This window comes from Mya arenaria, chromosome 8 (genome assembly GCF_026914265.1).
Source record: "Mya arenaria isolate MELC-2E11 chromosome 8, ASM2691426v1".
Taxonomy (NCBI): Eukaryota; Metazoa; Mollusca; class Bivalvia; order Myida; family Myidae; genus Mya; species Mya arenaria.
The window spans coordinates 74,893,428-74,905,734 of NC_069129.1; the positions used below are offsets into that span (position 1 = coordinate 74,893,428).

The following is a 12,307-nucleotide window of genomic DNA, read 5'->3' on the forward strand; positions in this document are numbered from 1 at the left end:
GGTTTTAACGAGACCTACACCAAGCCAATGAATGTCAATAGTGTCCTAGCAGATGCGGCTTCAAGCCCCAAACCATATACAACTTTTTTTCACAGGTTAATTTTGAAAATATGCATATTGTAAACAAATAACGGGTATGTACATGTATTGTGGTATGTTAGAAATAAGTCACGTATCAAAACACATCATTTTTAAACAAAATTTTAAGTCTAATATTTTTCTAAGATAAAACAATCAATTTAAAGATTACATACTCATATCATATCTTAAACATAAGTTATGTACATAAGTACATATAAAAATATGTAACATGTACATAAGTACATGTAAAATATGAACATGCTGTCTAAACATTAGCTAATAAAAATGATTTAAGAATTCCAAAGATAAATTAAAAAAACAAACGTTTTTGAACACATCAACGTACAAAACTGCTCAAGGATACTGACATTCTGAGCCCTTTGATACGAATATCCCAGTTCCATGCCGATTGTTGACAGTTCGATTTTTCGAGAGAAAATCTTCTCTTACGCGTATATTTCACTTAGAATCCATGTTTTAATGTAATGACTCAAATTGTTAGATGTATCGTAATCAACTGTCAGCGTGTACTTTTAGTGTTTATTTATTTTAAACGTATATTCATGAGAAAAACATCAAAATGTTTCCAAATCCTACGATGTAGAAATTCCATTATTGACCTATGAATAGCCGGGAAATCCTTCTGTTTCTAAAAATAGCAACATCCGGTACAGGCCGAATACGCCCGATTTTCGTCGCGATCTGTTACGGCGAGTGGCGATATATGTCGATGTTACCCGATGTTTCCCGAGTTGAATTACATGGCTAATACCTTAATATTGCGAAGCAAATATATTTATTTTTAGTTTACTTCTCTTCTATTTGTATATGTAAGCTATTCTATTTTGATCACGTGACATGTTGACCTTTTTTAGTATGTTTTGTGTATTATATGTTCTTGAATAAACTTTCTTCTTCCTTTTCTTCATGTTCAGTATTAAAATAGCATATGTTTATAGGGGTTTGATTGCTCAAAATGTTCCAAAAATAATTGCTATGTTTAAACTGTTTATGTTTGGTTATTAATATGAATTAAGGCGCTGCCTCTATGGGCTTGAAGTGTAATTGCCGGACAGTTTAAGTTTACTTAATGACTAAGTGCTACATAATAGGAGTAAATGGGGAACGTTTTTCGTATATGTTAATAAAACATTTAAATAACAAGCAGTTCTGTTGCTGTTAGCAATTTATTTAGTTATACACAACAATCTTCAATAATAGTGTATACATTATATATAATGCATAACTATATATTTTATATTAAGTTTAGAGTTATTCTTCTTAATTAACTTTAATAAAGCTACTATGCGTTTGAGATCAAGTACACAAACGCATTTGAGGAATATGTTACAAACAGAAAATAAATTTAAAAAAGAGCTGTCACAGAGACAGCGCGCTCGACTATTCCGCCGCTTTTCGGTGTATGGACTGAAAAGTTTTAACGAAACATGCATTGATCATTGTTATATTAGGTTTCAATGCAATACATGATGTGCTGAGATATTTACATAAATTGAATTGGAAAATATTTGAGGTGGTACACAAACTTTAATGTAAATTCTAAGCCGAAAAAGGGGCACTGTTCTGTCCAAATGCTCGATACAGTGACCTCCTCCTGTAAACAGGTAGGGGGCATGATGGTGAACAAGCATGCGAAGTATCAAAGCCAGATGTCAATGGACTTTGAAAATATTTGAGGTGGTACGCAAACTTCATAATTTTGACAAAATGCTTGATAGAGATACCTCCTCCTGTGTACCTAGTTGATGTAATTACTAAAAATCTTATTTTCATAAGGACATTCACTAAAGGCTTCGAGTTGGGTTGGTGAAGCTGGCATTTATGCACCAGTCAATTGTAACCACGGCCCCCAGGTCCGGGGACTAGCGGGGACTTTGACTTTCTGACAAGCCAACCCCGGCTAAAATCCGAATAAATGGTAAAATCCCTGCCAAATGCCCCCGCAACCCAGGGACTCTTTGTAAGGCCCATTCCCCACTATATTTTGCGCGAAGACATAACCACCGCATTCATCCGGCACTGCGGGGCCACCTGAAAGGTAAAAAAACACGGCCCTTTTCTCCGGCTATCCCCGGTATTGTCCTTTCCGATAACTTGGTTACTTCCCCTGATTTCTAAGGGAGGCTACTCCATTTCCTACTTCCGGGGAATACATTTTGCAAGATGGCCGACGTAGACAATGAGATCACTGGGGCGTGTATGAATAACAATGAGTTGACACCATTTAAGGTCGTCGATTTGAAAAGATACCTTGCGAACCGGAAATTGAATGTATCAGGTCTTAAATGCGAATTGATTGAGAGGATAAAAGGCGCATATAGACTTTCTATAACTGACAAACGCGTGCTGGAGGAGAGAGATCGGGAAGAAAGAGAGAGAAGAGCAACCGAACGCTTTATCCTCCCATGTGGCGAGGGTCTTCCACCGCCATCAACACTGAAGGCATGGAAGTCCACTATTGATCTGTTTCCTGCTGTAGAGGAAAAGGATATATACAACTACATTGTACTGAAAAGAGACTCGAAACGTCAATTGAAGGCGAGGACTTATTATGTGGACGGACATGTACAGAAAGTTGAGGTATGTCAAATAGTGAGTTTATAATAAGTCTGAGGCTGTTTTTTCTGCCATGTTTACTTCATCTAGTTATATAATTAGCTCAAGGGGACTATTTTGACTTGGACATAAAAATAATTTGGTGTGAAAAATGTACTCAACATTTTTATGTAGGCGGGGCTAGCCACAATTAAGGGGGGTGTGGTGGATGCAAGCACATGTATGTGTCGAACCACACTGACTATATACTTATCTTAATTTTAAAAAAAATAATGTATTTTGTACAATTTTCATATGTTCTATGATGTATGTTGTTTATTTATTGTCATTTAAATTAAAATATTATTTATAATTTATTCTTCAGGTCCATCTCATAAGCGAAGAGTGCAGCCACTGTTATGTTCAAGCTTCCGTGCTGCCATCATTTCCAACTGCAGACAAAAGAAAGTCACCAGAGTACCAACCCTGGATCCTTCTGTCGAAAGTGACTGGCTGCATACACTCCGCGTTCTGCAATTGTCCAGCTGGGTAAGTTGAATTAATTTGTGATAAATCAAAGTCTCTGATCTGCATTGATGAAAGGTGTCAAACCCACACACGCTAGGCTATTTTGTCAGTATTATCAAATACTTAAACTTGGGGCATTCTTCAAACTATTTCATATCTTCTTATCAAACTTGGTACACTTGTTACAAGAGACAAAAAAGCACATGTTATAACTGTCATAATTTTGGCTTTCATGGTTAGCTGAGTTTTGCTATTTTTTTCTGAATGAAAGAACAGGCGAGCTTATGTATTGATTCAATGAACTCCCTTCACCGTGTTGGTGTTTACTTATGGCACTGTTTGTGTTTTGTATGTTCATGGCCTACCAGGAAATACTAAGTGTAAAATACTGTGTATTCACCTCCATTTTCAAACTTTAATGTTTTGGAATATACATGTAAGTATAACAAGTAAAAAGGCACACATGTAAATGAATTTTTTTATTTTCATCTAGTGAAGGTGAATGCTGCAACCATATTGGTGCCCTGCTGTATGGACTTGAAGACCTGACGCGTAAAAAAACCCTTGCTCCAACATCCAAACCCTGTGCCTGGAACAACTTCAGCATGCTGTCTGCACCACGGAAACGTAAGCTGTCGCCTAGGAAATCTGAAGATCTTATGTTCTCAAAGAAGAAACTGTACAACGTGTCAGTACGTAAAGTTTCTGTAAACAAAAACCATGAACTGAACTCTATCAATGGATGCACTGTTAACATTGACAGATTTAGGCAGAAACTGGTTGGTTCGAAGTTGAATGTAGGCTGGTTAAAAAACTTTGAAATTGAAACAACTGAAAATGAACCAGATCTCCCTGTGTTACATTCTGTGCCATTCAACTACCATGATAGTGTAAACTTGAGGGACAGTTCTAGTAAGACAGTGTTTTTGGATCATTTTGACTCTTTGAAGCAAAGCGCTGAAGAAATTCAATTAACTGAAATCTTAACAAGGGGCCAAAAAAGTGGGAAATGGCAAGAGGCCAGAAAAGAACGCCTAACAGCTTCAAACTTTGGCAGCATCTGTCGTAGGAAAGAATCAACTGAACCTGACGGACTCCTGCGGCAGATGTTGTATTCCAATTTCACAAGCAAGTACACAGAATATGGAATTAAACATGAGAAGGCTGCAAAGAGAATGTATGCGAAAGCAATGCAAACTGACCACAAAGGACTAGCAGTTAAAGACAGTGGTCTAGTTGTATGTGCCGACAGACCCTACCTTGGTGCCAGTCCAGATGGGCTTGTGTTCTGTTCACATTGTACAGAAAGTGTTGGTCTGGTTGAGATTAAGTGTCCTGCCTCTAAGAAATGGAGGATGCAAACGCCTGAGGAATGCTGTGAAGACAATGATTTTTTTTGTCAGTTAGAGAATGGCAAGGTGTTACTCAAGGAAACACACAAATATTACTACCAGGTCCAAGGGCAGATGGGAATCACCGGGAGGAAATGGTGTGATTTTGTAGTTTGGACATGTGTAGGTCTTTCTATACAGAGAATTGCATTTTGTGAATCATTTTGGCTGAAAATGTTGTGTCAACTTGACAGATTTTGCCTTGAATCATACATTCCTGAACTGTACGCACAACGTGTTAAAAGGGGAATGAGTCTGTTCAATTGATTTGTACTTCGTCTAGTTATGTGTTGTTTATACATGTACATTTGAATGATCAATAATGGCAATTTATGTGAATATCTTGTTTGCTTTCAGTTATTTTCATAACTATATTCAAAATGAAACTCCAAAATGACTGTATTGTTACTATAATTTGAAACCATGAATAAAAAAGTTGTAAATCTAAATTTTGGGCAGTATTTTGAAAGTATGTGTACTTTTGTCAACATATTGTGATTATGCGATGCTGTAAATCTACTTTAATTATTTCCTTGTTTTATGTTTGACCTTTTCTACTTTTCCTTTCCATTTATCTAGTTTTCAGGGATGTATTTCTGAGCTTAATAAATGGACATATGTTTAACCTTTCAAGTGTGTTATTATTGCATTTTGTGTGCAGGATAGTGATAGCGTTTATATTGCCATTGTTTAAAGAAGTAGCTGAGTTTTACTCTAAAACAATTGAAGATGTTCAATTGAATATTGGTTTGCATGTAGCTACTGCACGGCCCATAACTCAAGACTGTCGAGTTGTTCTCCTTTTCTGACTTGCTAATTAAAAACAACAAATGAGTGTTACTTTCTTATGTTTGCAGGGTGCAAAACTTAAAGGGGCTATACACCGTGTGATGAAATATCGAAAAAAAAAAGAAACTTGTCAAAAACTGACATAAACTTGGTATCAATGTGTACAATGCATTGAAACTAACTAACTGAAGTACCACATACCGTAGTATACAATTAATTTATTTTCGCATTATTTTTTCCATATTTCTCCATTAATTTTTTTTTACTGGGTATGTATACCTAGTAGAATTCATTCTTATGCGTGATTTGCTAGTTGATGATATCATGGGATATAACCAAGTAAGGTATATTAGCTTAAGCATTCATATGGTTTCGGATAAGCCTTCGTAGCAAAGTGGATACAACACTGGACAGCTATTTTGGTGACACTAGTTCAATCCATAGCTCAATTTTCTTTTACATTTTGGTATTTCTTTACCATTATCATATCAGAAGAGTAAAACATTTTATTAAATAATTTGTCCTGAGATTTGTTACAGAAAAAAACTTTATTGGTGCCAATCTGGTGTACAGTCCCTTTAAACATTGGGACATATTTAGCATGGGGCTAGTTTTTTTAATCTAATGTATCTTAAAGTTAACATTTGTCGGGCATTTCAGTTTGATCTATGGCACTCTTGCCTATTCTTATTTCCACTTAGTTCAATTATGAAACTGATATGAAAATGGTTCATACTGAAAAATCCTTTAAGCAATTCAATACTAATGATTTGAAGTACGTGGTAGATCAATTACACATGGCAAATAAAAAAAAACTCATTTCAGAGCCAAACTTAATAAGTGATCTTTGACTTTTATTCTTAGAAATGTTACAAATAATAAAACCACAAAATACAAAGCAGATGTTTCACAAACAAAAAATTATATCAATAAATTGATCAGTTAATGCATACATGTTTCAAATCAAATCTTGAAATCCATTCACATGAGCATATTTCCTTATCCATTTTTGTCAAACCTGAATCAAATGTGTAATCTCATATGTTATCATATAACTTGCTCGAAAAAATGATTTTAAAACAAAATTGTAATTTCATTGTTCTAGTTAGAAGTATACAAGTTTTTATCCCTAAATCTAATGCTTGATATATACAAACGCTTTCATTGACACATGAGTTATTATTGAACAAGTGGTGGCCATAGATTTGTCAAATATGTGCATATTTTGAACACTTTAGAAATTCTCCTTGACTGTGTTATAGGAATATTGCCATGCAATATTCGAAAGTTCTTGATTCTCTCCATTTGCCTTTCAACATGTATTCGTAAACTTGCAATATCTTTTGTAAGGAGAACCTCACGTTTAGAGAATTGTTTTCCTTTCTGTTTAAATGGTGGAATAATGAGATGAATGCCTCTTGGAGTAGTAAGGTCTGTAATAGTGAAACCCTTATCAACCATTATGGCGTCTCCTTCTTCAAGCAAGTCCAAGAGTCCACATTTTTCTGTGAGTTTCTTGTCACTGGTACAGCCCACCCAACAGTCAGAAACAAAAGTTACAACACCATTTGGGCTTATACCCACCAAAATCTTATGAGTCATGTGAGACTTGTAATCACTGTACATTAAACTTTTCAAAGAAAGAGAACTGGATGTTTCACTGTAAATTTCAGTGCAGTCGATAATAATTCTAGTGTTAGAATATTTCTCTTTAAATTGTTCAGGCATGTTATTTTTCACTACCTCACGAGATGGCCATTGAACAAGAAAGGATAATTGTACATGTAAATAGTTGATCCATCTTTCAACAATGTCATTACATTGTGAAGTGGATATGCAAAACCTAGTACCTAGATCTTCAAATAACAGACCTAGACGTAGGCGCATCAGCACCATGAAAAATTCATCCAGAACACTTAGAGTTCTTGGCCGTCCTCCATCTGAATCTTTATAGTTAAGTTTCCGCCTTGATGTCCGCACTTCAGCTTCATCCTTGATTTCATCAAACAAAGCTTCAAACACAACTCGATTAGGGATTCCGGTGTAAAAACTGACCAAATCGTCATTGTATTTTACGTCATCATATGTGAGCATAGGTAGCTGACATTGTACACCAAAGTCTCTAGTAGAATGTTCTGTTTGTGAACTGAAGTCTGCTGTTTTTCCCAGGAAACTTTCTTCAGTTTGTACTTCCATCACTGCACAGTTGTTCTCAGTCTGTGTGTCACAACATCTGAAACATATACAAATTGATCATGTACCCATTTACCACATCTTACATGTACAGTCTGGTAACCCTAACCAAATGTTTGTTTTTTTGGCCTTAAACATTTACAAACACTTAAATTTTCCTATTTTTGTTAAAGAATGAAGAAAAATGATCAGAAGTAATTAACTTATCAGATCGATTTCATAGCACAAGAAGCAATATATATATATATTGAACAATACCTAAAGGACTGATTCTGTGGCTGTAGTACTGGTCCCATGCAGTAATCATGCAGGTGGACAGAGGTATCAATGGCATGCCCGGAAGGGGATACAAATGACAGTTGTGGCTGTATACTATCATCATTTGACAGTTCTAGGTCTAAATCGTCATTGACCGTATCACCATCATCATCATCACCTACGTCTTCATCAAGGAGCTGAAATTGCAAATGAAACTGTATAAGATAAATGTTTTAGTACAAAATCTGCCAGGCTATATGGTACACATTTTTCCAGGCTGTATTTGAAAACAATTCTTTAATCATTTCTTAAATTACAAAATTTACAAATAAGTGCTGTGACATTGTTTTTAAGCACCGTTGATATAACATAATTCATTTTGAGGTGCATGTAAGGAAGAACTTAAACTAATATAAGAAATAAAAAATACCGTTGGCTGGAAGGTTTTGGTAGCACCAGTCTCAGTTGGAAACATAGATGGAAGTGTATGCTGGAATGAAGGTCCTCTGAAGCCAACAAAATGCTCACTACACAATCGTCTGTGTTCATTCCACTGGAACGATCTCATGACCGTTTTACATCGCTGCACCCACACACGTTTTAAACGTTTGTTCTGAGGAAAACGGTGCAATGACACTTTTCTCCCATCAATAACCTTTCCTCTGTAAATTCCTTTACAAATACAACAGTACTTAGGGGTTTTCCTGCCCGTTTTCTTTATTAGTTTTGAATCTTTACTTTCCATTTTCACTTGTTGCTGTTTACTTCCTGGTTTGTGTAGTCCCCGGAAGTAAATTTCCGCTTTTTGCGCATGCCCACTTGAAGAGTATTCAGGGAAAGATAATCGAGTTATCGGAAAGGACAATACCCCTGGACCGGGGGGTGGTGTGGGGGTACAATTGACTGGTGCATTACACTAAATTATGTTGGGGGGGGGTACAATTGACTAGTGCATAATTTGTTTATATAAATATATATATATATATATATATATATATATATATATATATATATATATATATATATATATATATATATATATATATAAGAACAAATAGACACATGAGTATTTAATAAATACGACATAGATTTATAAAATTACGTCTAAACGACTAAATGAACGCTGACTTTTCTTTTTCTCTTATTTTGTCTGATGTAATAACTGCTTTAATGACATTTTTTTTGCTTCATTCTGCATTGCGTATAAGTAAAACACGCTTTCCTATTAAATGAAGTACTTTTTTTAACTCATATCCATATATGGAAGTTCCGATCTAAAAAGTACATGTACCTCGGGTGTTTCCATAATGAATTTTCATTGGTTTACGGTCGTCAAACCCCGCCCAAAACATGTACAATTTGCTTGCCGGCGTGCACACGCTTCATATGAACAATGTATGACAAGCTTTTCTGGTTCTCATTTTCATGGTTCAGTGGTGCCCAAATTTTTTCATACCTTTCACTCCGGCAAAAAGAAGTTGTCCCTTGCATATACGTACAAACCGTAAGAGGGCTTGTACAGACAAACGCTTTGCGTTTGTCTTCAAGCCCGTATAAGTATAAGAATATATCATATTTATAAAATGTTTTACGAACAAAGCAATTTTTGAAGAGCAAAAGTAATTTTTCAGCATTAGCTTTACGATAATAATAATACTATAATAATAGTAATAACAGATTATTATGATCTTCATCGCCGATATTCCATTTTCTGGTATTAATGGTATTATATTTATGTATCTTCCTGTTTAAGCTTGATGATTCCTTGATGGTACCTTATAGAATTATTGAGTTTCATATGGTTAGGTTCTCAGAAAATTGAGTTTTTTGGCATTAATCCAAACAATGGTGATTCATTGTTTATTGAATTATTTTTAATGACCGAATTGAATGCATTGTTGCAAAAATCAGCTGATCCTGAGAGAAAATAAATAAGAAGTCAATACTGTCAATATGTAAGGGTGCAGCTTTAAGAAGTATAATAATTTGCCCTTCTAAGATATCGTATGATTTGCAATGGTTCATAAGTATTTCAGTTCGCACTTAATCTGTTAGTTAAACAATTGCATGAAGATCTTTCACTTTATTGTATACTTGAAATGTTCGTATTTGTATTAAATATGTATATGTTACATAGACAACTGTCAAAATTATGTATAATCAAATCTGTTCTGTTTTGTTCTATTGTTGTCGGAATTTGAAATAAATAGAAGGTCTTCTTTAAGCATAATATTTCCCAGGTAGAACCAGCTGTTTTCCGCAGGGGGGTTGTACAACTGGAGCTCAATTTGAGGGCGGATCTCGCGGCGCCCCTCATCACTAAACAACGCGTACACAACCTGCTGATCGGTATTCATCAGACGCCTGCTTAGGAAATAATCCACGGCTTTTTTCAGCTGGGTTTCGTATCGAAGAATGATATCCCTATTAGCAAACACTAGACCACCGCCGACCCAAACTAGATTATTTCGGAATATATTTGTCACTGACATAGCCATGTGTGTATTCGCGTGGATTACATTCATAGCTACACGACTTTCATTGAAGCCGTTCGGCCTACTTAGTGAAAATTTGTTGATTGACTTTCTATCTCTGAAGTATCCAACGTCTAACCACATAACATAATTCGTCTTGAACACGTGGTCGCGTGAAGCACGGGATATGACATCATATTTTGCGAGCTGTGCGCATGCGTATTCGGGTAAAACTGTATTAGGATAGTGGGTAGGGTATCCTTTTTGAGAAAATACTTTTGATATATTACTTTGCAGCTGAAATGCCCAAGATGAGTTTCTTTTAATCAGATGAATTCGTGTTGTGTTGACAGTTTCATTTCTTATGTTCTTCATTAAATAATAGAACTTCTGTGAATCGGTGTATACTGTTAATGGGTTCAGCAAATATCTGAATATTTTGCACCAATTGAAGTAGTTCTCGGTAGAGAAATTGCCAGCAAAGCCTTTTCTAAATGTTCCAAGATCAAAATAGGCCGTGACAACGGTGACATCGTACTTACGGCTAGAAGTACCGTTCCCTATCAAAATCTGCGTATGAATAAATTTCCTGTCATAATGTGGTGGTATATCTTTGGACGCCCTTAATTCTGTTGCTTTGCTGATGGTTTTGTCTGTGTAATGAAGAACCCGTCCAAACTGAAGACATACAGCAAAATAAAAGAACAACTACACAATGAAGTGCGTACACAATGTGCATGAAACATTCAATTTATTACAGTAATGAAACGCTAACTCCTATAAACATTTCTGAGAAAACTCAGTGGCTATCTCTTATCCTTATTAATTACGAGTTTTGTAAATTGGTTGCAACCTTTTGGAGCCTTCATTATATTCTGTTTAAACAAATGATTCTGTCTTTCTTAGGAATACATCACTCCAATGACAACTGTAGAAACATACTGAACGTGTCTGGTAAGTAATGAAGCATCAGTCGCCCGAATAAGGCAATGCTTTGCAAATTCCATTGAAAAATATATAAATGCCCAATCTACACGAGATGCATTTTCAGATGTATATTTATACGATAGCTCGTGTACAATTAACATACAATGGTTTGATAAAAAGAGCTCATAAAAGAAATATTTAAATCAGTTTAACTAGCCAAAATTTATTTGACATATACTTTAACATGTATATCATCAATTTAAAACATTGCCTTAGACATTTAAGGAAATATGACAGATTAAAAGTTACTCTATACTTAAGGATTGATCGCATTTTTGTCTTGCATTCATGGCTGTATGAACAAATACAATATGAACGTCAAGTGTTATCTATACAAAGGGCTAGGCGAGTGCAAATATGTCAATATGAACCAAAATGAATGATTTATATAAACGTATAGGGTAAAAATGAGCTTAAGTCACCAAGCAACTGTAAACATACCTTGAAAATACTTACTCCTAAGTCCATGTTATTCCTGAGAACCAGCATACAACAACAACTCACAACAACTAAAACAAATCGAGATAAGGACATCCGACCAAGTCTCCGTATCACTACCCGTACCATTGTTAGTCTGGTAAAAAGAGAATATGCGTAATCCCCAAATAAAATTATAACTCGTCACCTGACCACGCAACCGGACGCAACTGGACGAGTTCCGTCACGATAAAACTAGAATTGCGGCCTCGTGAAGTTTACATTGTTAAGCCATATTTCGGACGGGCTTGACCAAGTCACTAATGCACATTGTTATTGTAAAGCGTTGTAATTTGACTCTTTAATCCTATTAAAATAACCAAGTGTAGGTTAAATTACCGAAATACGCAGATCATAACCAAACTTCGCAAGAATGTAACCGAAATACGCTTTCTTATTAAACAGGTTTTTAATTATCCTATTCTTATAAATATAACAAAAACATATTAAGAAATAATGAATTTAGTTACAAAATAATTTCGCTAATTTAGCTAGTAAAAGTTATCTCCCGTCGCCAACCGAAATACGATTGAACGGATATGGTTAAAAGTAAAAGTAAAAACAAAACAAATA

At 35.3% G+C, this 12,307-nt stretch overlaps 3 protein-coding genes across 4 annotated transcripts; 1 reads left to right on the top strand and 2 right to left on the bottom strand.

The window, feature by feature from the left end:
* Positions 1 to 2,265: 2,265 nt before the first annotated feature.
* Positions 2,266 to 4,823, top strand: LOC128244568 (uncharacterized). Its single transcript, XM_052962561.1, has 3 exons — positions 2,266 to 2,682; positions 3,023 to 3,186; positions 3,659 to 4,823. Exons 1-3 carry the CDS (start codon positions 2,266 to 2,268, stop codon positions 4,821 to 4,823), a joined length of 1,746 nt encoding a protein of 581 aa, XP_052818521.1.
* A 1,982-nt stretch (positions 4,824 to 6,805) lies between these two features.
* LOC128244569 (uncharacterized) lies at positions 6,806 to 8,380 on the bottom strand. Its single transcript, XM_052962562.1, has 4 exons — positions 8,227 to 8,380; positions 7,797 to 7,993; positions 7,217 to 7,578; positions 6,806 to 6,867 (listed from the first exon to the last, which is right to left on the bottom strand). The coding sequence occupies exons 1-4, from the start codon at positions 8,362 to 8,364 to the stop codon at positions 6,806 to 6,808; spliced, it is 759 nt and encodes a 252-aa protein (XP_052818522.1). The 5' UTR covers positions 8,365 to 8,380.
* A 954-nt stretch (positions 8,381 to 9,334) lies between these two features.
* On the bottom strand, positions 9,335 to 12,032 carry LOC128243905 (uncharacterized). 2 transcript variants are annotated; one of them, XM_052961911.1, is made up of 2 exons: positions 11,699 to 12,032; positions 9,335 to 10,948 (listed from the first exon to the last, which is right to left on the bottom strand). In XM_052961911.1, exons 1-2 carry the CDS (start codon positions 11,822 to 11,824, stop codon positions 9,947 to 9,949), a joined length of 1,128 nt encoding a protein of 375 aa, XP_052817871.1. In that variant the 5' UTR covers positions 11,825 to 12,032; the 3' UTR covers positions 9,335 to 9,946. The 2 variants fall into 2 exon arrangements, with proteins under 2 accessions (XP_052817871.1, XP_052817873.1); XM_052961913.1 differs by having other exon boundaries at positions 9,337 to 10,948; positions 11,714 to 12,032.
* Positions 12,033 to 12,307: the final 275 nt, after the last annotated feature.